At 33.5% G+C, this 27470-nt stretch overlaps 2 protein-coding genes across 5 annotated transcripts in view; both read left to right on the top strand.

Moving 5' to 3' along the window:
- The window catches only part of LOC132698003 (uncharacterized), a 192394-nt gene that overhangs the window by 121154 nt on the left and 43770 nt on the right, over positions 1–27470 (top strand). For all 4 annotated transcript variants that reach the window (XM_060663821.1, XM_060663819.1, XM_060663822.1 and 1 more), the window contains 3 exons: positions 93–522; positions 10997–11097; positions 26337–26537. In XM_060663821.1, coding sequence (XP_060519804.1) covers positions 93–522; positions 10997–11097; positions 26337–26537 — 732 coding nt within the window. The remainder of the gene's footprint in view (positions 1–92; positions 523–10996; positions 11098–26336; positions 26538–27470) is intronic.
- LOC132698316 (actin, muscle) lies at positions 21888–23315 on the top strand. The gene has a single exon (XM_060664311.1). It carries the CDS (start codon positions 21974–21976, stop codon positions 23102–23104), a length of 1131 nt encoding a protein of 376 aa, XP_060520294.1. The 5' UTR covers positions 21888–21973; the 3' UTR covers positions 23105–23315.

The raw sequence follows: 27470 nt of genomic DNA, 5'->3' as shown, positions 1-27470 counted from the left end.
TGGCTGTTACGTCTTGGAAATCTGAAAATATTTTCCGCGGTCTTCCTTTGCCTACCTAATAACTTTTGTTAACATTTTCCCAACATTTTCAGAATCGCCAGATACCGTGCTCAACTTCCAGGACTTGAAGAACGGCCTAATCGAATGTGACGGCCTGTTGACTCAACTCCAAGACGGGACGTCAACGTGGTCCCACTGTACGAAACCGGGCGACGCAGAAAGACAAATTGAAATAGTCTCGAAGGAGAACAAAATTTCCCTCAAAGTGTTCGTGCGAAATATCGGGAGTAATTCGGGTGCGTTGGGACTACGGATGTCGTACAGGGCCGACGCCGTCGAAGAAATCGTCGGCCCTTGCGATTTCGGGTGGATCGCGGTGAATCAGTTTTGCGTCGCGACGCCTGAGCAAGTGCGGTTGACTTGGACCGACGCGGAGGGGGAGTGCGTGCGACGCGGCGGACATTTACTGAGCATCAGGAGCGAGCGCGATCAGAACATGGTTGATCGATTGCTGTTTAATAGGTAAGCAATTGGTTTTATTCAATGTCTACTCAAACATGTTTTCTAATTGCAAATTTTGAAAAAATGCTTTAAAATATCCGGTACATCGATCAAGGGTTCGCAAAGTATCATTTTAAGATGTCAGATTCGTTACTCACGGTCCACGTACCACTTTGCAATTTTTCCGCTACTTTCACTTCTTCACTCACTGAATATATTCGTGCAGTTTTTGCAAAAATGTAACAGAAAACTAATAGTTGCTGGAAAAAGTGTAGTGTAGAATACGTTGATAAACTTCTCCAGTCACTCGTTTATTAAACACTTGCCTGCTGCGTCGGTTTTTGTTGACTCGAACCAGTTAACGTTTCGCCAATCGTACTGTTGGTTTCTTCGGAGCTTGACTGAAACAGTTTCAGTCAAGCTTTATAAAAAGTATTACAGTAGCCTGTGGAAGTTTCTTTGAAAAATTAAACTTATTACATACTATTAATATGCTATTCTTTGATTCCTGCTCATTTATAAGCTAGGTTCCATATTCTGTCAATATGTAGTTGAATTTCCAAATTTGGAGTCTTTGTTAGGCAGTTTTTGTTTAATTAGTCCAAATTCATGAAATGAAAAGAAGCTAAAAAATTCTCTTGCTCTTCTATTATGCCTATTTCCAAAGAATATTTTTTAGTTTTTGCTGTAATCAGTCCATTTTCAGTGATGCACAGTAAAATCGAAGCGAGCTAAAAAACGTTGTTAAAAATATACCTTATCAAAGCAATATTCAATTAATCCACATCGATAGGATGAAACTAAAAAAGGTCTACCTACAGAAGAGCTCGTTCCAGGGGGCGTGCCATAGAGAGTTTTGAGTTGTAAGATCAACTTAGTTGAGCTTGGAGTTGTGCTCGGCTGAAGTCTCCCATTTTTGACAATGAAAATAAATATGGATCTCCATCTCTAGATAAACTTCAGCTTGAAATACATGCTAGCAAAATGAGTTCTTAATTATTGACAAAAAAAAAGCAAAAGAGTGGTAAGATTGTTGTAAAAAATGAAAAATTGAAAGCTGCGTTTGAACTAAGAATTTGGTACAAATTTAGGATTTAAATCTAATGCTAGCAGATACGTACAGAGACGCTACGCCAATTTGAAGATATTGTATCCGCCAGGAGTATTCTGAGCGCAACTGTTAAGTTAAAATTAACATAGAGTCTCATTTTCAGTATTTTTAATTACGCTGATACTGTTTACAGGTTATGTTTAAATCGATTAACGTAATTTCAGAAAGCCTGGTTCAGATATGCTTATAGCATTAGGAAATACTAATCAGTATGCCATAAACTTAAATATAGTAAGTGGTTATTTATGAAAAATAGACACCAACCGCTGTATGCGGTGCAAAATTAATCAGAATAAGATTCCACTGTACATGCATCACAGGATTTCTTGCATGATCAATATATAGATAATTTATATGTATGATGCAAAGGTCTGATATCCCCTGCTCGCCATAAGATGAAATATTTACTTAAGATATCAATATGATAATCTCTTACCTAATATCTTAAATCGTCCAAAAACCTTCAGAATCAAGTACAGGACTTATTGCTAATCGTCTAATTTACTTGTCGACCTTGAAAGATGGAGGTTTTTATTTTTTAAATGAGAGCAAGTGAAGTGAATTAAAAATCCTATTACTCTATCCATTTCCGATGAACATTTCAGATTTGTTTTTTAAGTTTTGTTCAATAACTCCACAGTAAAATCAGAACGAGTGAAAAATTCTCATCTTTTTTGTTATCATTTTCAATGAACGTATTTATGGTTTTTATTATAAAGATGTCGATTAATTTGTCATTGTTCATTAATCGACAATAAAATTAAAACTAACAAAAAATCATCTTCCCTTTCTATTATAGCTACCCATTTTCAATAAACAGTTTGTAATACATGAGGAGGTAGTTCATTTTCATTACAATACAATAGCCAATATGGAGACTCTTTCATTTTAATATTCGTTGTTAACTACAAAGCATTTTTTCAAAAATTTTCATTTAATTAATTCTTTCTATTTCTCGCTCCATTAGTAGCCGAAATTATAGAATCTGGAAATGTTGAGAAAATGATTGTTGCGTCAATTACCATATTTCGAAGGGTGGTCGAGCGAGTTCACTGCGGATAATTAGGACACACAAATCACACCCATTTTCATTTTCGAAACTGTCGGCTTGGGACAACGCGCTTCGTTAGGGACGCCGACTAATTCCATGGCTTTTCTCGTCACTTTTAGCGAAATTTGTATGGGAAACAAGGCCAACGAAAATAAATGTCCAAGCTTTGAAGTGTCTCTGAAAGCGAATTATCAATATGCAAAGCAAAACGGAATTCAATGGGAACTCAATACATAAATAAAATACTTATTTTCAGATAAATAATTGATGTAATATGTTTTACTACAATTGTTATTCAGAATCTAGAGTTTTTTCATTCAAGCAAATGCTTCCAATAACTAAAGGGACACAGCTAATAGGGATTTTGACAAACCAGTTAAAACTTGCAGTGCCAATACACATAGATAATGAGCAGGAAGGTTAGTGAGTAATTGTAACTTTTAGAATGCAAAATCGCTCCTTTACTGACGAAAATTATCTTCATTCTGATCCAAGCAACCTGTTGAAGGTTAACTGATATTAATCATTAGGGTACCACTTTAAGGGGCTAGTGTTTCTTGTCCTTTTCAGAGATGTACACGCTGAAAAATTCTGCCATATACCAGTATCATGAACTCATCCAGATCCACTTGCATGCACACTAGTTATGAACCACTTTTTTTGGCCTCCATAATTGGATTTGCTTGCCTCTTGTACCTTATGTTTAATTGATCTTGATAACCATTTCATTGGTTGGAACTTTTTCTTCATTTCAAACATGCATACCTCTTTAGCATTTAATACGATACCGTTTTATGCAAATTTCTTTTGCCAGCCCTGGAAATATCTGTTCTGAAAAAGCTCGGCGTTCTGAATAAAGTCTAATATACTGACGAAGACAGAAAGTATACTTGAAGCATGACACTCCTTTCACAGATGGTTAATTTGCGAAAAACCATTTTAACAATAATTCAACCATCAACGTTGATTACTAATATATCAAACGTAATAGTATATTATGCAAGTGCGGTAAATTGACTTTGTTTGGCACGAGCGGAGCGAGTATTTAATAAACGAGTGAGATAAAGAGGTTACCAAACGTGTTGCATACTATACTTTTTCTATGAAATATTTACCAGTTGCCATTAAACCTACTCGTTTATATTTCCGATCGGTTCTGCCATTGTTGCCTCTTTTTAATTGTGTAGGTTAAACAGAGAGTGATGCATTATGGGATATGTCATATAAACAACGGAATAAACACAATTTTAAAATGTTATGTTGCTTATTTAACTTTTACAATTGATCATTAAGCAGTTTATTTAAAGAAAAAGACTTTATTTGCAAGAAAAATCATTCAAGGACAGAGCTTTTAAGTGGATAACATTTTTGAATTTTTGAGATAGAATAAGCAAGAAAAACCAGGTTCAAACCTTCAATTTTGTTTTGTTTCTACTGATGAGACATGAATATTTGAAAATGGTACAATGGGTTTTGGTGAGATATTAATTTAAAAACTGTAAATAGTACTGAAGTTAATGCGAACGGTGTGTAAAATTTCGGTGGGAAACTTAAATTATAAATGTCACTTTATTGACCGAATAGTCCACTAGATTTTAATTGTAGCTTATAGCACGTAATATTTAAATTGTCTGATATATTGGATAACATTTTTCTGTGTATTAGTTTTTGGGTACATTTTTGCAAAACAACACGAATACCTTAACCGACACGACCGTCAAAATTGACAAACATTTTTGCAAAACAACACGAATACATTCACTTATATGACCGTCAGAATTGACAAACCTCAAAATTCACAGCGTGGGAAATATCTCCGAAATCATCCGATTGCTCCCAAATGCATGCGGAACTATCCAAAGGAGCTCGGATCCGTTAGAAACGAAACTGATATGGTAAAGTGACGCTTCCCGCACGCTAGATCAGTGTGTAGTTACCCATCTTTCAGACGGGAGAAGAAAAACATATTTTTGTTTGTCAGTCAGGGTACTCTTTGAAATTATATAACAATTTGCTATTTTTGCCGATTCGTCAAAAACGAGTGGAGTAAAATATAAAGTGTCTTACATCATAGTAATGGGAATAAGATATTCTATTAAACACTATATAAAATACAAGGTGTTCCATTAAAAAAAAATAGGATGTAGGTTTATATGTCAGAAAATTGATAGTGTTTTGTTTTATACGTCCCTTGTCCTTATATATGTTTAAAACAAAACTAATTAAAATATTGGACATTTCTTCCGAAATTCCACTCTAAAATTTCGCACATTAAGCCAGAAATAATTTCATTTCCTATACGAGTGACAAGGCTGCCCCAGGAGTTTAAGTAAATTTAAGTAAATACCGCCAATCACATCCACGGTCTCCTCCTCCTCAAATCTAATTCTGATCACGTAGTGTCCGTATTGATTTATAGCATTTTTACAATACAAAAATCGAACCATATAATAAAAGCTATATAAGAACTTCGAGTTAGGTGTTAACTTTACTAGCTCTGTGACGAGTGGCCACCAGATATGGGTCAAAAAAGTTGTTGTGACCCTAGATTCCTTTTCTATACGCAAATGTTCTAGTTTTGGTTAGTTTTGATTGATTTATTACAGTAAATCCTTCCTTCTATAAGTACGAAAACCGTAAGACCCTTTTACTATCCAATCTTTTCTCCACTTCTTTTCTCTGTATACCTTAATGTAATTGCTTTATTTTCCGAAAAGAAAAAATAGGCATACTTTTGTAATAAACACAGTCCAGTAATGAAATAACCAAAGGATCTTGACGAAATGACGGAGGAACTTTCTGTAAGTAAATTTTCATTTCAATTCTAAGTTTTCCCGTTTCATAATTGAGCAAGATCACTTCAAGTGGACCCCCCATTTACAACTTGATCATAAAAATTTAATCTATATATATATTTTTTATAAGTACTTATGATGGAAAATTGATCCCAAACGAATTTTTAAAATTTTGATTTTAACATTTTTTTAATTAATTAAAAAATGGATTAAAAATCAACCCTATGAGATAAATTTATGTAATTTTCAGCATCCATGGTCCAATATATATAGAATATATTAAGGACTTAAAATTATTTGTTTATTTTCGTATTTTTAACTAACTTTTAAGTTAACAAATGAAAATTTAACTGATTTCTGAAATGGTATAAAGAATGCTATCATTTTTTTTAATTATTTTTACCAAACAGCGTAAATTTAGAAAAAAATAATCAACTTTAAATTTTTAAAACTGTTATGGTCTATTTTTATTTTTTCTAGGTAATTTAGTAAATTATTATTTTTAAATTTACTAGTCAACACTCGATCTTTAGTTAACAAAAGAAAAACCGCTGCGTTACGATTTAAATTTAAATAACAAAATCATTTTAGAAGTCATTCCTGTCTATTCGTGACAGAAGTTTATACGCAAAGCATGAAATAATTATTAAAAATAAAAGCTGAATTGTTTTTTTTTATTGTAATAATAATATTTTCTGTTACATAAAATGGGCCGAGTGAATAAATGTTGCAATCCGTTAATTGAAAAAAATCACAATTATGTGATTAAAAAATTAATTTTAATTGCAGTTCATCGTGCTTGCCAATTCAGAGCCTTTATAGGAAATTATATGTGCAATTCTTGTGAAAGAAAATACATGCAATAAACCTGTCAATAATGATCCTATTGTTGATACGACTGAGCCAGAAGTAGATAAAATTACAGATGATGATAAGAAAGATTCGACTTTCAAGTGTGATACTATTGACAATCAATTGAAAATTGAAAAGTGTTGCTGAGTGTCAGAAAGCTATTATAAGTTCTGTAAAAATTGAGTGATAATGATATTAGTAATCATAACTCTAGTGACGTTCTTTTGAATAATTTCAAGTCTGCTTTTGATAAAAAAACTAGTAGATCCGAGAAAATCCAAGTTTTGACTACTCTTCCGCTGGATTGGTCCATCAAAATGATACGATGTGAGTTCAAAGTGTCAAAGAAAAAGGTACAAGCTGCTAAAAATATTAGAAAAAATTCAGGATTTGCGCCACAGCCTCAAAGACTCTAAAAAAGGCAAAAGTCTGGACAATTCAACACTTGATCGCGTGAAAAATTTTTATTTATCAGATGATGTCAGCCGCGTGATGCCTGGAATGAAGATTATGTTACGGTTATGGAAAATGGTAAAAAAACACAGAAACAAAAGAAACTCTTACTGTTTAACATACATGATATATATAAAAAATTTAAAGAAAAATTTCCTGATGAAAAAATTGGACAGAATAAATTTCAAACTTTAAGACCGAGGAAATGTAATTCTGCTGAAAAAAGTGGAACACATAATGTATGTGTATGCAAAATTCACCAAAATGTAAAATTACAATTACATGGACTAAAAAATGAAATGAAAAAAAAAATGGTGTTGATTTTACTGAAAGTTCCAATGACTTGATTTAAAGCTCTGTTTGCGCGCAACCTACATCATCATGTTTTTTTTTCGACATGTAAAAAGTAAAAAGTGTCCAGAAGTTTTTGATAAGTTAAAATTATTAATTGAAAGGCACGAGATAAAGGAAATATCGTTCAGTCAATGGAAAAGTACCGACAGGTAAGGAAAAGGGTTAAGTACAAATAATTTGATTTCATCAATTTGTCTAATGATTGATTTTTGTACACAATTTATTATACATTATACATTCTTTTGAAATTTTGCAGGACTGAAATCGTTGAAGCTACCTATTGAAAGGAAGATTTTTTGGCTGAGCTGGGAAATAAATGATCGGCGCTGTTAAAGCATGATTTTGTGGTGATATGTCTCAAACGTCTAATTTCTCTAAACAAAAAGAATCTACTAATGATGAAGAGTTTATAGTATGTCTCCATTTTTCCAAAAATTATTCTTTTTTTGTTCAAGATGCTATTCAATCCATTCACACCATTGGTCCATTGATCAGGCTACACTTCACCCTTATGTCATTTATTATAAAGTAAAGGGAGGAATGAAGCATGAAAATTTTGTTGTGATATCAGAAAAACTTCACGTCACGATCCAAGTTCAGTACATTTATTTAATACTAAATTGATACAATTTTTGAAAACTAAATTTGGTGCCGATAAAATTTAAAAAATCAAGTATTTTTCCGATGGAGCAGCTTCACAATATAAAGATAAATATAATTTTGCCAATTTAGTTAATCATAAAAATGATGTTGGTGTTGATACTGATTCGACATTTTTCGCTACATCTCATGGCAAAGGAGCGTGTGATGACTTAGCAGGGAGTGTGAAAAGGCAAACTCATCGTGCTAGTCTCCAAAGTCTCCAACCACATAACAACCCCACTTTCCTTTTTCCAGTGGGCCCAAAGTTCTTTTAAAAAAAATAATTTTGCTCTCTGTACTATTAAAGATCATGAACTACATAAAAAAAATACCAACCACGATTTGAACGCTGAAGTACAATAAAAAATACTCGCCAATTTCATTATTACAAACCATTGGAAAATTTTTCAGGATGAATAAGTATTTATTAACAAAGTTTAAAAAAAATAAATAAAAATAACCAACGACAAATTTACAATTTAATTATTTAAGCTTGTTTGTTCTATTCAGTATGCTATGATTATATTCTTTATAATATGGTTAAAAAAAATTATTAATAATAATTATAATAAAATAACATAAATAATAATAAAATTTGTTTTATAATACTATTTTGTATTATTATTTTAAATTATCCCTGATAAAACCTTCAATGCAGTTCGAGATAATAAATAAACTCATTTTGTTTAAACTAATGACGAGCAGTGAAAATTTCTTTCGGAATCTTAAATTTAAATGGATAAAGCATGTGGACTAAAAAAAATGTTTTTTTTTACAAAGAAATCAGTTAAATTTTCATTTGTTAACTTAAAAGTTAGTGAACAATACGAAAATAAACAAATAATTTGAAGTCCTTAATAAATTCTTAAAGTATAGACATTTGACCATCGATGCTGAAAATTCATAAATTTATCTCTTACCGTTGATTTTTAATACATTTTTTAATTAAAAGTGCTTAAAATTTTCATTATACAAAAAATGTTAAAATCAAAATTTTAAAAAATCGTTTGGGGGATCAATTTTCCATCATAAGTACTTATAATATATATATATATATATATATATATATATATATATATATATATATATATATATATATATATATATATATATGTATATATATATATATATATATATATATATATATATATATATATATATATATATATATATATATATATATATATATATATATATATATAGATCAAATTTTTATGATCAAGTGGTAAATGGGGCGTCCACTTGACGTGATCTTGCTCCATTACAAGATAATATTACTGGCAACTTTAGCAAGGCCTTATTGCAGAATCAGTCGCTTGTTATATATTTGGTGCTAAACAAGAAGCAAAATATAAAATAAGAGGCATTGATCTTAAAATCTCCCGGGAAAATACATGAAAAATTTATGGCTTAATTTACATTTCTGACACTGCTCTAGAGATTTGAATATTATTTTGAAGTTAATGGGTCCTAAAGTCGTTGTAATATGCAGATTTAAGACGGTGTTCCATTTACATTTCATGCATTTTAATACAAATTCATATATAAACGTGACCACAGGGAAGAACTTGTCGATTACAAGCGAGTTTATCTAGATTAAGACTTAGAACGATTGAAGTTGCGAACCGACGAGTGGCATTATGAGTTGAAAACTTCCGTCAATGAAAAAATTAATGGAAAACTGGAAGTAACAAAAAATTACAAAAAACAACGAATTTGTTGTTTGTTAGAATGTGACCGGTATATCGCTCAGCCCAGTAATATTAAGGGCTTCTCGGGTGTATTGGATTAATGTCTTTCGTTTAGATAGACGATGAAACGTTGATGGTAGAGTCAGCGATTGATTTGCAGTTCAAGACCAAACAATTTTTTCTTATGCCCAAAATCTGGACGCAATATGACAATTTTTTTCCTTGCAATAAATCCCAATTACTCGCGAAATATACGGTCCCCTTGTTAGACTGCGTTATTTATTACGGTTCGCTATTTCGCAATGGCCGTCGTTTATTGGGAATTTGAAGGGCAACCTCAACGATTTATAGTCGGTGACCATAGCAATCTATATATCAAAAGTCAAGGGTTACAATCTGTATCAAGAGCAATGGTTACGCGGCATTCCACATTGCTTGGCTCGAAACCAACGCGCAGAAGTTTTTGATACTTTTTGGAGCGCAAGAGAGAGGAAGAGGCTATCGTTAACGTAGTAATATTTTTTACTAAATGTTATAAGTTAACAAAAACTTGAATAGTGTATTATAGAACAAGTGTGGTAAACGGCATTTGAGTCACGAGTATATTTGGCACGAGCGGAGCAAGTGTTTAATATATGAGTGACTTTCCGAAAGTTTTGCATACTATACTTTTTCTACAACCGTTAGTTTTTTTGCAAAACAACACGAATACATTCACTGACATGACCGTCAGAACTGACAAACGTCAAAATTCAATCCGTGCGGTAAAATCCGAAAACATCCGATTGCTCCCAAACCCGTGAGATAAAATCCCGGAAAAGTTCGAAGTGGCTCGGAACACGAAACTCACGTGATAAAGTGACGTTTTCCGCAAGCTTGATCGGTGTATAATTAGGTAATCTACAGAATGGAGTAGAAAAAAATTATTTACGTACTATGCGCTCCAACTCGCACTGATTTGCGAAATAAAATCAAATGCAAAGAGTTTCTGTTCTTAAATTTTAGCTCTCCTTTCCAACATTTCACTTTCCGCCCCAGAAAATAGAAAATGGGAGACCGGGAGGAAAACATTGTTCTTCAATTCTAGCAGGAAGAGAATTTGATTCAATTTTTTGCTCCCCCAAGTTTCTTTGCCTGCTTTGTTTTTAATTATACAAAAAAACTCTAAAGTATTTAAACTTTTTAAATATTGAAATTAAATCTAATTTCGGATAAATTAACTTGTTGTTGGTGTTTTGCACCGACACACGCCATATTAGGTGTTTTTACCAAAACAACGCCCAGGCACTTCGATCTACAGATTTAATCATCGTAACAGGTGTCAACAAATTGTTTTACAATACAACGGTAGTTTCAACAGTTTCGGCAATGTTTGTTTTTTAACAGATGATCAAAATTATTCTTCTAATTCACAAAATGGTTATAAAAGGCGTTAGAATAATTTTTTACATCGGTATAGTGCAAAATGCCGCCGCATTCACCTCTGTTTATTTGTAAAGAACTATATATATCATAACTAAAATTGTTTTGATGTCGTTTGTTTCAGTCCTGGGTACAAAGAACATAACGCCTATTGGATAGGAGCTTCCGACAAAGCTCATGAAAGCGATTTTAGATGGTCGGACGGTTTGCCTTTCGCCTACACAAGTAAGTGGTAGCAAGAGATTTGTGCATTTTCGGGCCGGTTCTTCAAACTTTTGAACTGCGTTTTACAAACGAAATCGGCAAAATACCATCACAGTTGTCTTCTGTCTTCTTCTATATGAAAACGTATTTTCTTGATTCTACCTTACCTTACATCTAGTTTTTTTGTGCAAAAGTTGACAATAATGTATAAAATCCGACAGTTCACAATTTCATCAGGTAAAAAAAATTTCATCCGAACTTAATCACCAAAATTAGTGTTATGATGATTAAGTTATTTATAAATAAATTCTTATTAGAAGTTTAAAAATAACATAATTTTACTTAATAATCAATAATTCTAATAGGAAATAAAATGCAATTTTATAGAATTTTTTTATATACATAGAAAAATTAGTAAAGAAAGACAATAGCCTATATGAGGTGCACTTACAAATAAAATTTCTATTTAAAGTTTTTCAATAAAACAAAGGACGTATACGGTATGATGGATATGTTAGGAAGTCAATTGTTTTCACAATCAAATTGGTGCAAGTTTCCATGACAACCCTTAACAACAGTTAGTTTCTGTGGAAACTGCGATAGTGGAAACAATAGTTTTAATATCCACTATTACATTTCAAAATTCTAAAAACATAACCCGTATATATTTGAAAACAGGACAAAAAAATGAATTCGATCGGCACACTGGAATAAGCACGGGATTATATATTCTTAGAAAATGTTATTACATAAGTTATAAACTCTTTATTTTATATTTCGCAAAAAGAAACTTCAACTTCGGTCATTTAAACTTACAGCAGTGCAAGGAGCATCTTGTTTTTCTTCGACGTTGAAAATATCGACTTCTAGCAAAAAACAAATCTTTGTTTCTTTTAAAAATACTCCTCGCGGAAATTTAATTAATCTGTCGTAATAAAACTCACGTACTCAGAAACCCCATTTAAAAACAGACATGGCGGGCTTTTTTAAGAGCGAAGTTCTGTATTACTCAACCTCCGGTTAATTTGACTGCGTTCTCGCGTAGTTGTTCTCAGTTTCGAGATTAATTGAGCCGAAGCCACGCTTCGACCCAATTAAGAGATTGTTTATTCGACTGCCTTGGTGTTTTGCTTCGTTTTCTTTTCCAGACATTGAGCTGCCGTCATTATTCTCCAAACACTGTTTCTCAGCAGCACCTCCTGGTTAGATAAATTGTTAAAGATCTATGACAGATATTATGATCGTTTTAAAACTAGATTTCCTATTATTTTATACCTATATTCAGGAAACTCTTCTGGTAATGGTAACAATCAAAAAAGGAATCTGCTCCCATTTCCAAAGTACTCATGAACGTAGAATTTACTGCTATAGGTATAACTAATAGTTTAATAGGTGGCAACGAACAAATCTATTTTTCACAAAAGACACACCATATATTTTAGAATCATTGAAAATAATATAAAATGAACTTTGCAAAAATATATCCTACTTGTTATTTTGCACGAATCCTATTCGAAATACACTCTTTTTACCTTATTGAATACGTAGTTATCAAATTTTAATTTTGGCATTTGAGTTTTAGTTTAGTTTAGTTTCAGTTGTTTTTTAAATGAATGGGATATGATGGTTTGTTTTATAAAAGTTGGGAAGGCCAGTTCACGATTAGTTTTCATCATTGAATAGGGGAAACAATGTTATCTAATCTAATCCACTAATATCCACTAATATACTTCAAAATCATCCAAAAATCACCCGTATAAACTTGAAAACGGAAGAAAAAATGAATTCTATCGGCACATTTGAATAAGCACAGGGTTATACATTTTTCGAAAATGTTATAATATGATTTATTAAATTTTTATTTTACATTCCTCAAAAAGAAACTTCAACTTCTGCCATTTAAACTTACAGCAGTGCAAGGAGCATCTTGTGGCGCTTGGTTTTTCTTCGACGTTAAAAATATCGACTTCTACCAAAAAACAAATCTTTGTACAGTAACATGCCGGGTTTTAATTTCATTTCTTTTAAAAATACTCCTCGCGGAAATTTAATTAATCTGTCGTAATAAAACTCACGTACTCAAAAACTTCATTTAAAAACAGACATGGCGAGCTCTTTTAAGAGCGAAGTTCTGTTTGAACCTCGTATTACTCAACCTCCGGTTAATTTGACTGCGTTCTCGCGTAATTGTTCTCAGTTTCGAGACTAATTGAGCCGAAGCCACGTTTCGACCCAATTAAGCGATTGTTTATTCGACTCCCTTGGTGTTTTGCTTCGTTTTCTTTTCTAGACATTGACCTGCGGCCATTATTTTCCAAACTCGTTTTACGATGTGGATGGTTCAAATATATCTGTTTATTCCACCGTATTAACAAAAACCATCCACAACTGTGCTCCAATCTCAAAGTTATAATTTTTGTTAATAGCAAAGTAATTTTTTAATAAATATTTTTTTTAATTTGTTGTACAGATTTGAATGTCTATCAGACATGTATTAGAGTATTAGAGTGAGGTGTTTTTTTTTACTTTTTTCTCTCTAAATGCTGCAACATGGTAAACAACTTATTATGGCCGTTTTTAAATTAAGATTTCCCATTATTTTATACCTATATTCAGGAAACTCTTCTGGTAATGGTAAAAGTCACAAATGGAACGGTTTCAAAGTTATAGAGTGTTTAAAAATCTTTCTATGAAAGCATTCCCAAAGCACGCGTGAAAGTAAAATTTACGAACTATCAGTATAACTAATAATTTAATAGGTAGCAACAGAAAATATGTCTTTTAGAAAGGACACCCTCTATATATTTTTTTAATATATCCTACTTTTTACCTTCTTAAATAAGCAAGGAAACCATACAGGAAAACAATGTTTATTGTTAGTTATCAAATTCTGATTTTGGTTGTTGATTTTTAGTTCAGCTTAGTTTCAATTGTTTTTTAAATAATTAGTATAGGATGGTTTGTTTAATAAAATTAGGGGAAGGATGTAGAAGCACCAAGTAATTTGATAAAAAAACTCTTAAAGGCATTACACATTCCCAACTTTGTACAAATAGGGATATGGATTTACCAGGAATTGTGTTTGAGCAACTGTTCAAAAAAATCTTTCAATATCCAATGTTCGCGTTGATATATAGAAACGCACAGGACTGGCAAGAACTTACATTAGATGAACTTAAAAAAAACACAGGCACAAATATTTTTTTGACATTTATTTGAAGGATAAAATTAAAACCTAACCGTAATCATTATTTGATAACTGCTAATACGTATTTATTTTCTCAGCATTTGTCTGTTCAAAGTTCAAAACGTTTATTTTTTGAAGAAGACTCGTACAAAATATCAAGTGTATATTTTTAGAAAGGTAATTGAAGATATGGAGAGCGTCGCAAATAACGATTTATATACAAATAAGAATCAAAATAAATAGGAACTAAATGTTCAGATTTTCACGAAATTATATATTTTGACATGACAATTGTTTCGACAACACCATATAACGACACGGTCAAATTGTCATGTCAAAATACATAATTTCGTGAAAATCTGAACTTTTAGGTCTTATTTATTTTGATAAATGGATTTTCATCAAGTAAAAGCCACCTCAGTTCAACAAATAAGGATGTTTTGAAAACTTTTTCATAGAAACGCAAATTTTTTGTAGCAACGAAAGTTCCGGCAAATTTTTAAGAACCTACATTTTCAATTTCCATTTAAACTGTGTGTTGTTGCCAAACAGCTTTCGTGTACCTCTTTTTGAAAGGGGAGTTTTCAGTTTGTCCCACCGTGTGTCTGTACTGTAGTTAAGAAGTCGTAGATATTTTACTGCTTCAACTTCGATCCATAATTGCCTTCGGCGGCACTCCCTCCAGCACGGTCTTTTCCACAAACGCGTAACAGAACACACCGAAGATGATGATTATCCATTGTTCTCCGGTGAGTTCAGTTCGAGTTGCCTTTTCATCGCAATGCTGAACCCACGCTGCTAATCCAATTATATTATATAAATAAGCTTCATAGAGCCGAGAGGGAACAGGCAAACCGGCGGAGAAACTGTTAAATTGTTCGCGCATTTCACACTTCAGCCGGCGTAAGTGATTCCATTTCCGCACCTACACGATATTCGGTTCAGTCTGCTTAACTAAAATTAGTTTACCCATCGACTGCTGAAATAAAACAATCGCAGACGACAGTTCAAACGTTTTACATACGCCGTTTTGAGGCTAGAACATTTTACATCTGTCCCGCACCCTTTCGTTCATATTTCCTGTAATTACAAAACGGTTCATAATACAGTGGGTCCCATAAGTTATTTGCCATAGAGAAACAGGTAATACTATAAAATCGATAACTGTTTTGTAAAATGGTGGTGGTTTAAAAGCTACAGGGCAGTAGGTAGTAAATTAAATTGGCAATATTATAAGAGAAAGTTTCTTTAAAAAGGTTCTGTGCTGCGGTGCCGTAAGCAGACCTCTGCATCATAAATTTGAACCATGAACAATTACTTTAAATGAAACTGTGTACAATAGATAAGAAGGATAACTCATTTTAATGATGGGATAATAAAAAAATCCTAAAATCCTAAATTTTGTAAGTAATTTCATGCGACCAACTGGTACCACATAAAATAGCCTTAGAAATGGGTTTTCAAATTTTTATACACATCTTTTTCCTACTGAGTAGAGACAGGAGCCGAAGACTGCACAGCAGTGATTTAATTGAGTTAAAACCAAGGAGTTACAAAGAAGTTGATTGGTTTCTCGCGATAAGCAATTTATCTGTTGGAGTTAATTTATTTTTAATCTGTCCCAGGCTCTCCTAAGCTTATAAGTTAAATGTTTTCGAAATTGTTTCATTTTAAGTAATTGATTATGCCACAACTATAAAAATTGTTGGTGGTTGGTGTTGCCAGTATATAGATGAAATTGTCTAAGAAGGGGTCCCATGATACAACCTTCGAATTTAAACTCGACACTATTTCTACGCACTTGAGTGATAACCCCAATAATTTTAGCAGGTGATGTGACCCTGTAGAAAGTAAAACTTAATTTTCAAAAAATTCGAAATTTTAAAGTAATAATATTTAAATCACTGAAAAATCAGATAAATAAAAAGACAATTACAATTACGAAAAGGCCTTCTAGGAAAAAAATTTTCAATTCCTCCGTTTTAAAATTACTGTAATTTTTCGAAAATTAAGCTATAAATGACGACTAACATTAGATACCACGTTAATTGAATAAATATTTTTATTATGATGCATAATATCATCTATCGCCGTGTACAAGGGCCTCCAGTATGTACAAGTTTACAAGTTTTTGGTTTTTTGTTTCGAATGTCTATGTTGCCATTAACCAATACGCTCTAAAGAAAGGAATATTTTTAGAAACTTTAATGAAATCTAAGAATATCTGAACATTTCAACAATCATTCAGTTTGGGACTCAGCTATTTGTGGAAAACGTAGGCGATTTCGTGAAAACGATTGCCATAAAGGGTTATTATAGCCAGCCAATGCGAAGTCAAGCTGCCATAATTGCGGAAACATTTCGAAAAACAAATCGTGAGTCATGTTTGCGCAACCGTTTCGAAAAAAACAAAACATAACGCGTAAAAATTTTTCGATTTTTTTCAAATTCGGAAACATTGAATGCAAGTATTGCCAAAAAGCATGAGTAATCCTTGAAATATTTTTAGAGCAATACTTCGCGAGGGCGTCCTATAATTTAGTACAGAAATACACTGGAATACAGCTTTTGTGCCCATTTTGAGTACATTACGATAATTTCACTCAGAAAATACGTTTCTTAATCGTCTAAACCCCAAACGTATATATAATTTCGTGCGTTGTCTCTACATTTTTCCGTCGAAAAGGCGTACTTCTGGTTGACATATGACACATTAGGAATTCAATTTACAAAGTTGCTTATGGAGCTTTACCTCTGTGGGGTTCCATATACCTATGAGTTTCTGAATATTGTAATTATTTGGTTTCTTTTATTGCACACTCATCTTTATTAGATACTTAATTTCGAGTAATGGCCTGTTTAAATGTTGTAAATGGTTGCGTTTCTGCAAAAAGTATTTTGTAAATAACTAAAAATACTACATTTTGAGTAGCCTTACAGCACAATAATGAAACGACATCATTTTTGTTTTCTTTATTAACTTTTTACGTCAATCCCGAACGATTCGAATGGAGTCAGTGGCTTATTCGGAATTGAAAGGCAGTTGAGAATAAAGTTGTTTTTTCATAAAATCTGATTAGATGATTTTATGATAAAACATGGTACGCTTATTTGTCGTCACTACCGACTTTTTGGGGGTTTAATAATTTTTTTAAATCAAGCAATTAAAAATGACCCTTTCTGGTTCCTTCCGCTTTTTTTTTATACACTCAAGATTAGAAACCAGTACCTACATGTTCGTCCACTATCCGTAGCAATCAATTTTTTATTAATTACTTAAAAACTCTCAAAATTATTTTCCCTAATCTGGTCATGTCTATTAGCAGCCATCTATGTTTTATGCGTTCTTTAAGCAAATCTAGTTTAGTAATTAAATAAATATTGATCCATCGTGACGCACTATTACTTATTTTAGTCCAGGTTTGATACGAAAAAAGCAAAAAACAAAAAAAGGTTCAAAACATGAGTGCGTACCATGATTTTACCTATAAATATCAATTGGACGACCATTTTAGACACCAACGAAACAATTAATTAATAAAAAACTAGTTTTTCTAAAAATTTGACCCCCTCTGTCTCGAAAACAAAACAACTGAGAATACTTATTTATATGAAAAGAAATATTTTTGAATTTCAAAACTAATTTGAAATGAAACAATTTCCGAGAAATTGGATTACTTATTTATTTTTCTCAGATTTAATTTGCAAGGCACCGCTATTGAATTGAATTATAGCTGACAATTTTAAAGCCAACATTTATTAATCGAATCTTATTTGCTAGTTAGGCAAAAATCCACAATTTTTTTAGTCGTAAAAATCAAGCCCGTTAGAGCCGCTATTATGGAGAACCGCAAAAATAAAAAGAAAAACTGGGTTAGGAGAGTAGGTTAAGCAGCGTGCGAAAATCATTTCCGGCTACCATCGGCTTTAAAAAAAATGCTTTGTGAAAATAAGTGCCAAGTTGGTCGGGAATGAGTTAAACTTTAACATTCTTTGCCCTATATTTTATTTGATTATATATTGTATTGTCAAATCGCATAACTACAGGTTGAAAGTTTGCACATGATTACGATTACTTTTATAACTTCATTGAAAAGTTATTTGTGTAAGTGGTTGAAACTGAAAAATTGAAGAAATTATATATGACACCACTTTGAGTATCCTTTTGCAGGAGTTCGTTACGATGGCTGAAATCCACAAAATGTGAGCTTTCGCAATTGCTTAGATAAATAGCTATTTCGCGCATAGTTTGCGTTTTATTATACCGTTCTTGAGATATAAACATAAAATATATTTGTCACGCTCATTTAACAATGCCAATTGTCGCATTTTCACTAACAATAGTGAATAATGGGTTTGCGTAAAAACATATTACAAAAGGCAGAGCACAGAGTAGCCAGAAAAGTGTAGTTACTGAATTGGCCAAAAGAAAACCGTGCAATATATTTTCAGATTTCCGTAATGGACCCTAGGAGGCGTAACGACCATTTTAAACTTGTAGATTGAAATTTTCTTGAATGGATCTTAAAAAAGTTAAAATATGCATTCGGTGCTCCATCATGCCACTTTGCGATATGTCGAACTCTTAGTGATTCCGCTAGAGCGCACTTTTTGATATAATAACAGAAAACTAGAGAATTTTCTAGAAAAATAAATTCAACAATATGACTATTTTTTAATAGAAATGTAATGAAATGGACTAGAATACTAATAGGCAAGCCTAATGAAGAGCAATTGTACTGGTATATATATATCCTATATATTTGTCTTTTTTCTCAGCATTATGATCTTGGAAGCCTGAAATAATTTCCTGCGGTCTTTTTTTGGCCACTTTAGTAATGATTTTTTTTACAGCAATTCTCTACGAAGATTAGTTGCCGAGACACAGATCACTTTGCATTCTTGTCGGGCCACTCTGCATACTCAGAAATTTATTTTCCTTGAACTGACACTGTAGGTAGCCTGGATGGACAGCGAATTTAAGATGCACTGTACAGGGTGTCTGATAATAATTCGACACCCCATCTACATAGCATACATGTAGAGCGAAATTACATGCTTTGATTTTGTTTTTAATGGAACAGTCCATATTTTAAATCAAAATCTTATTAAAAATTAAGGATGTCAATTTGCATTGGAAATAAAGCCCGGCGGCTCATGGCAACTTATACCACAGCAGAGCAAAAATTAATTAACGCGTAAACAAGACCCTAACTTAACGTTAACATTTCTGCAAGGAAGGGCAATAAAGCAAGCGAGTCGTATTACGAAAACACCCAAAATCGAGGCGTCCGTCGTGTAACCACCCTTTACTTACTTGCCTGCGAAAAACAAAATCCGTTGACAATGTCGCCTGAAAAAACAGTCCCGCTCGATAGGAATCTCTGGCATGCATTTTCGGTTAGCGGTACTATTTTAGATCGTACACCTTGCTACGTTTGTGAAATAGCCAACGTTCCCTATACCTCCCACTAAAACAGACGCTCGGCGTCGCGTATGTCTTATTTTGGGAGACGCCCGTTGCGGCTGCGTCGCCCCAACGTCCAAACCATACATGGATGGTACACGTTATTTCAGATTTTCTGCCGCGGCCCAGCGGCGTCGCGCGGCGGCAGATTCTTAGGATTTTAGGAATACAAAAGTTTTGGTAGTTTAAAGCAATTAATTTTTCGATCCATTCGAATTATTATATCGAACAGCTGACAATGTTTCAATCTCGTTTTATTACTATATTAACTTAACCTTATCTGTTTGTATTTACTCAGTATTTAAAATATTTAACATGGTTGGAACTTGAATTTTAACACACACAGTCAGTTAAATTGGTTAATTGGATAACTCGTCCCCAGCTGATAAACCCGTATTTAGCACGATTTTTCAACATCTGTTTCGATTTTCAAATTGTGCCAAAAAAATGTCCAAAATGTCATTTTAAGACGTTAACATTGTTAACCAACATCGCGTGATTAGAGGTGTTGTCTATATGTATTCGTATTGTCTGGCATAAATTAATCCAAAAACTAATTGCCATAAACCTGTTGATAAGCGCCTTCAGAATACTAATGCACTAAAGTGTCGTTTATCAAACTTGGTAATAGTATAGCACTGCTCATAAATGAACTACAGATAATTGCTTTCCAAAGAATATTCTATAAACTTATGAAGGCATAAAAGTTTTCTAATGTTGCACAAGAGCTTGTACACAATGTACAATGTGCTCTTAAATGTGAATATTTTTTGAATACGAGGCGGTCTAATTAGACATAAAAGTTAGTAGTACGAAAATAACCTGGCATTGGCATTCAATAATCAGATTAGTATCAATTATGAGCAATAGATGGACTCCCTTTTACTGGCAAGTCTTACCGAAAAATACACCCAAAATGATAATGGACATCAAACATAGTGGAATGAATGAATGAATGAATGAAACAAAATTGATGAAAAATATTCAGGCGGGTGTGCCTTTGCATAACAATTTGGAAGAAAAATAGCAATAGTGCTGCTGGCGGTCGTTCAGATGGCACAATAAAAAGGTTTTGCAAACGAAATGGATGTTTTAAATTTAATTGTCCGGAGAAAGAGACTTATTGGTGTTAATTGTGTATAAAACTTTTTACAAGTTTTGGCAAAATTTTAAAATCGTAACAGATGTTGAAAAATCGTGCTAAATACGAGTTTATCAGCTGGGGACAAGTTATCCAATTAACCGATTTAACTGACTGTGTGTGACTATTTGAACTAATTAATTTTGGTTAAAGTTCACGTTCCAACCATGTTAAATATTTAAAATAATGAGTAAACACAAACGGATAAGGCTAAGTTAATATAGTAATAAAACGAGATTAAAACATTGTCAGCTGTTCGATATAATAATTCGAATGGGTCGAAAAATTAATCGCTTTAAACTAGAACAGTCTGATCTGCTTAATTGGATATTTTATAGTAGGTAATAGAAAAGAGCATTTTCAACAAAAAAAAGAAACTAAGCTGATAAACGCTTAATAATTACTATGTTTGCGTTGGAAATGAATGTTTTTTTGAAATCAAAAATAATAAACAAGAAATGATTTATAAAATAACCCCTATCCTTTTTACTAGTTGATTCAAAGAATATGTGGGTCTGTCTGATTTCTGAAAAATTTATCTCGTTGTTAAGCTCACAGTTAAAAAACAAATAGATTAACCTTTTTAACGACCCTAAATTGGAATGCATTTATGCTTGTAGAAACTTATCTTTAAGGATTTTTGAAGGGCCTCTTCCCCTTAATCTTTTATACCATTCGAATGACAGTCTGTATAATACCTTGATGTAGCTACCCTATATTTCCGACATCTGCGTATGTGTAATTGTGATTTCACTTGAATGAAATTCCAGATATTTCGCTTGACCATTCATTAAAAAATAAAAATAAATTCAAATATTGGTTATTAAATAATTTAAAGGCGATTAGGTGAAAAATCGGCTCTTAATCGACTCAAGAAACCTTGCAGTAGCTTCAGCTCCGTTTTCGGTGGCCTGGAGCATTAAACACGTAACGCGCTGAATGTAATAATAATCTGTGCGTTCGAGGTGGGCATGGGGACGGCGCCACTGGCAAACGGACCCTATAAAAGCGCCATTCCGACTTGACGATATTCAGTCGCATTCAAGCTTTTTAGCTGTGTTAATTTCTGTCTAGTGAGCAGTGATAAACCACATCAGACAACATGTGTGACGACGATGTTGCGGCTCTTGTCGTTGACAACGGTTCCGGGATGTGCAAAGCTGGTTTCGCCGGCGATGACGCACCCCGTGCCGTCTTCCCATCCATCGTGGGTCGCCCCAGGCATCAAGGTGTCATGGTCGGTATGGGTCAAAAGGACTCCTACGTAGGTGATGAAGCCCAAAGCAAAAGAGGTATCCTCACTTTGAAATATCCCATCGAACACGGTATCATCACCAACTGGGATGATATGGAAAAAATCTGGCATCACACCTTCTACAACGAACTCCGTGTGGCCCCAGAGGAACACCCAGTTCTGCTTACCGAAGCTCCCCTCAACCCCAAAGCTAACAGAGAAAAGATGACCCAAATCATGTTTGAAACCTTCAACACCCCCGCCATGTATGTAGCCATCCAGGCCGTACTTTCCCTGTACGCTTCCGGTCGTACCACCGGTATCGTCTTGGACTCCGGTGATGGTGTCACCCACACCGTCCCAATTTACGAAGGTTATGCTCTTCCCCACGCCATCCTCCGTTTGGACTTGGCTGGCCGTGACTTGACCGACTACCTCATGAAAATCTTGACCGAAAGGGGTTACTCATTCACCACCACCGCTGAAAGGGAAATTGTCCGTGACATCAAGGAGAAACTTTGCTATGTCGCCCTGGACTTCGAACAGGAAATGGCCACTGCCGCCGCCTCCACCTCCCTGGAAAAGAGCTACGAATTGCCTGATGGTCAGGTCATCACCATCGGTAACGAGAGATTCCGTTGCCCTGAAGCCCTCTTCCAGCCCTCATTCTTGGGTATGGAATCTTGCGGTATCCACGAAACCGTCTACAACTCCATCATGAAGTGCGACGTTGATATCCGTAAGGACTTGTACGCCAACACCGTCCTCTCTGGGGGTACCACCATGTACCCTGGCATTGCTGACCGTATGCAGAAGGAAATCACCGCCCTCGCTCCGTCCACCATCAAGATCAAGATCATTGCTCCCCCAGAAAGGAAATACTCCGTATGGATCGGTGGATCCATCTTGGCTTCCCTGTCCACCTTCCAACAGATGTGGATCTCCAAACAGGAATACGACGAATCCGGCCCTGGAATTGTCCACCGCAAGTGTTTCTAAGCTATTTAAATGTAATTTTAAACTATTCGACATGTTGTTCAAAACTGTATTACATCATCAGTTTCCAAATGCGACCGTGGTTGACTGCCAGACAGACATTTTTAACATCAGAATATTTAACATCTTTTGACTCTATATTTACTTATTTGTTATATTTACTTAATTGTAACGTTTTATTACGAGGCAGGTCAATAAAACCTATCTAGTAATACACCTGCCTTTTATTTCCTATTTGAGAAGACGACACCATCTAGATTGATGTTATTATTATGTTATATTATGTAATTTTTTAATAAATATTTTGGGTTAGTAATGACACCTGTTTTTGATAGCGCCCTTGTAAATAATATGCCGAAAAAATTCCCCGAGAGCGGTTCCAAAAATAGCATGAATCCAGCGAGGGAGACAAAGCGCACAGAACCCTAACCTATTTTAATGGGAACGTAAATATAGCACGAAACGGCGTGCAACAGTCACATATGACTTAATATGTACATGAGCGGAGTTCCATGCGGGAGATTGCCACCACGGTGGCGTCATTAAAAAATATTTTTAGACGGATGCTGGAAATAGCAGGGATGGGTTTATGAATCTTTGGCAACATTAGCGTTCGGTGATATTTACACTATTCGACTGGGACCGACTGGGATATATTTAGATCACAACACTTATAAGGCAACGGGATCCGAACGGCGCTAATCCCGAAAGATTTCGCTCTCTTTAGAATGCAAACAAGCCCAAAATAGCTTCAAATGTGCGTGTGATGTTTTTAGTTTCCTTCGCTTTGATGTGATTCTATTCGGTTTTCGAGGTATAAATTACACTGCTCACATGAATCGCACCTCGGCTCGTTGAATGAGATGCTTATTCACAAAAAGCTGCAGTATTCGACTAACAGTTTACCAAAAAATTTAATATTGCTAAGTGTTTTTGGAGAATTTTAATAACACACCCTGTTCTTATTGTAACCTATAAGCGGTAAATAGGTACTTGTATGATTCCTCAGGGTTGCGATCTCGGGCCACTAATGCCTTATGATTATTTTCTTACTTACTTGCCGACGACTTGAAGTTTTTTCGTAAGGACGAAAGTAAAGGTTAAAGAAGATTTTAATAAAACTTTGGAATGGCTTAACAGAGATAAGAGAAGATAAAAAATAAAAGAATACAAAAATATCTTGTGTATCATGTAAGATTCCGTTTTAACACGCGTGGGTGAAATGGGAGATCCTGGAGCAACATTTCACTGGCAATTATCGATAAAAAACAATGACAGGTTGTATGAAGAATGATGTTTACAATTTATACGTACATTTTACTTATATATTTACATCATTTCAATATATTTATTAAGTTTTTTATTGTTTAATTTTTATTTCTCGACTTTTCTCGGGATGCAATTTTATTCTGGTCTATCTCCGAATTGCACAACATTTTATCTAAACTTCTAGGATAATAAATTTTTATCAAATTCTTATCAGTTGTTGTAGGGTTGGGTTAGGATCATACATAATTTAGTTAAAAATTTATACAAGGTTTTTCACCCAACCCGTTCATTAAAAGCTAAATGAGATCTAGTTTAGAAACAACTTTCATTTTTTGTGCCATTTGTACTTCTTTTTTTAAAAAATTTCAATGTCTTGACATTTACGGTTTAACCGCCAGTTGCTTATTATAAAATGGAACACTCCGTATATTATTCGATTCTGAGATTCTGTGTGAAATTCGAAACATATCTAATGCCCTATACTTATGTCTAACCATTTTTAAAATATTTGACCTTGAAGAAAAAATGTGCCTCCAAATTAACCAACTGTGAAAATGCATATTTTTGTAGTTTAGTAAGTAGTAGTAAGTTAACATTTTTGTCATTTTTCTTGTCTACTTTAACACAGGGTGTCTAAAATTAAGCCGCACATTTTCAAAGTCGTTAAACTCATTTTTTTCAACTTGTAACTTTAAGTGTTATCAAATTAACCATATTCGAAATAATTAGGTTTTTTGTGGCTATGGAAAAATAATTATTGTGTTTTATTGTCAAACATGATAACTAATAATTAGTATAGTAATAATTGTTCTTCCATAGCCAAGTAATGGGGAAAATGTTTAGCCGAACAAATATCATGCGATCAAAAAACCTAATTATTTCGAATATGGTTCGGAATGGGTATAAGTAATCCTAATGCAGTTTACAGTCTTTGAAAATCTTGCTCAAAAGTAAACAACCCTTTTTAAACATTTTGCTAAATATGAGGATCAAATTTTCATCAATTACAAAAATATACATTTTCAAAGTTGGTTAATCTGGAGGCACAATTTTTTTTTCAAAGTTGCATATTACAAATATGGTTGGTTAGTCTCAAAACGTAATAATATAGGAGAGGTGTTCCATTTGAAATAAGCAAGTTCTTGGTTGAACCGGAAGAGACAGGACGTTGTAAATATTAATAATAATAAACTTTTATTGAACAGGTTAAGTGAAAAACCCTGTATATTACTTGAATAAAAAGGTGCAGAAAAAAATTCTGAGATATCTTTATATAGTTATAAGTTTTATATACGCAGAAAAACTGTAGGGTATGGCCTTCGCATAACAAAATCAGTGTTAATGCGAAGATGGACGCTATATTTCATCAATAATTTGCCTTTAGACAGTTAAATTGATGTTATAAATGCACAGCAATACACTTTTAAAAGTTCCTGTTTGCAGAACTCGAGAAAGTTTATTATTTTTTTTGCATTTTCAGTTGTTTTGTGCGCATGTTTTTCTAAGATAGGCTAATGGCAATCAGAATGCGTCTTATATTTTCTGCAGGTGACTCTGTCGATGGCCAAAATGTTATATATTTAGGAACGCAAAATTAAGTCATGTGATGAAGAAGCTTAATACTTCTACTTCTATTTATACTGATTATGAATCCAGTAATTTATAGAACCTTCGCTTTATATGACAATCAAAAAATATAGATTGACATGAAAATGAAAATAGTGTTTCCGATAAGTAAAGAAAAATTCAATACGCGTCGTATCCAAAATATAAAATTGTCAAATTTGTCAATCAGAGGAATAAACCCCACATCCCTCAAAAGAGTACTTAATTATATGAAAAAGTGAAATTTATAACTTTCTGAATCGTTTTTGGAATTAAGTCGCACGTACTGTGGGAAATTTAAGAAATCGTTTGTCAGCAGTTGTCAGCGATGCAAAATTGTAAAAATCCTTTTTTTTTTCAGACTGGTTTCCCGGATGGCCACAGCATCAACACTACAATAAACAGCCGAACGATGACGGGTTGAGCGAGCAGGATTGCGTAGAAGCTAGGAGAACCTACTCGGTACCGTCTTCTTCGATCGGTTTCACCCCCAGTTTCATGTGGAACGACAGGGATTGCTCCGCGTTAAATTATTTCCTATGCGAGAGGCTCCAGAGTGAAGGTAGAGGCAGGCGCGTATAAAAATTTCGACACTTGGACGATAAAATCGCTTATGGAGGATTTTACGTATTCTTAGGCTTCTAAATTTCGATTCTAAATAGCGTATTGTTTTATTTATTCTTTAAGGAAAGTTTGCACGTGGTCCAGCGCCCCCACTTGGTAAACAAACACAAAAAAACAACCACGTGCCATAATTCCGTTGGGACCGGTCGGGTTCGTGATCCTTTCAATAAAATATTCATCGCTCGACATGAGCTACCGCACGGACGCACGAGGTTATTTCTGGAACAAGGCTCCCTTTTTTAAAGAAGACTATTTTTATAATCAGCCAAAGTAGAAGCTGAAGGGAGGAATATTTGCCTAACCGTCCCGCAATGGACAACCGAAGGACTGTTTTTATTGAGCCGGTCCCAACTAATTCACAGGGGTAGTAAAATATTTTATAATGAATGTTTCACTACTTTTTATTGCTATACATAATGGCATATTTAGGTTTTACCTACGATGTTTCGTTTTCGAGAAGCCATCATTAAGTTATAGTTTTTAAATAAGTATCTGCATTTTTTTTAGTTTTAGCTTTCTTTAGTTAACCTAAAAGCAATGAACTTTTGCAGTTTTAGTAAATTATTTTAAAAAACCAGTGGTATTTCAAAAAATAAATATAATGCTTGAGTCGTTCTTGCGTTGAGGTTGTTCACCAATAGCAAAATTGTTTAAATTTTTAAATTTTATTCAAAGTTTCGACCACAACTAAAATACATAAAAATGTTACATAAATTAAATGTTTTATATAAAAATATTTCAATACCTTTGTGACAATTTTAATGAATGAGGAAATAAATAATAATAATACAATAATAAAAAAGGAATAAAAGTTAAAAATTTAGAGAATTTTGGTGTTATTGATCAACCTTAACCCATGAACAACTCAAGC

Source organism: Cylas formicarius, unplaced genomic scaffold (assembly GCF_029955315.1).
Source record: "Cylas formicarius isolate icCylForm1 unplaced genomic scaffold, icCylForm1.1 PGA_scaffold_2__14_contigs__length_35257938, whole genome shotgun sequence".
In the NCBI taxonomy this organism is placed as follows: Eukaryota; Metazoa; Arthropoda; class Insecta; order Coleoptera; family Brentidae; genus Cylas; species Cylas formicarius.
The sequence above is the reverse complement of the archived record's forward strand: the minus strand, read 5'-3'. Positions and strand labels throughout refer to the sequence as shown.

Excerpts from the sequence above, each read along its gene's own strand:
- LOC132698316 (XM_060664311.1), top strand. The coding sequence starts at position 21,974 with ATGTGTGACGACGATGTTGCGGCTCTTGTCGTTGACAACGGTTCCGGG.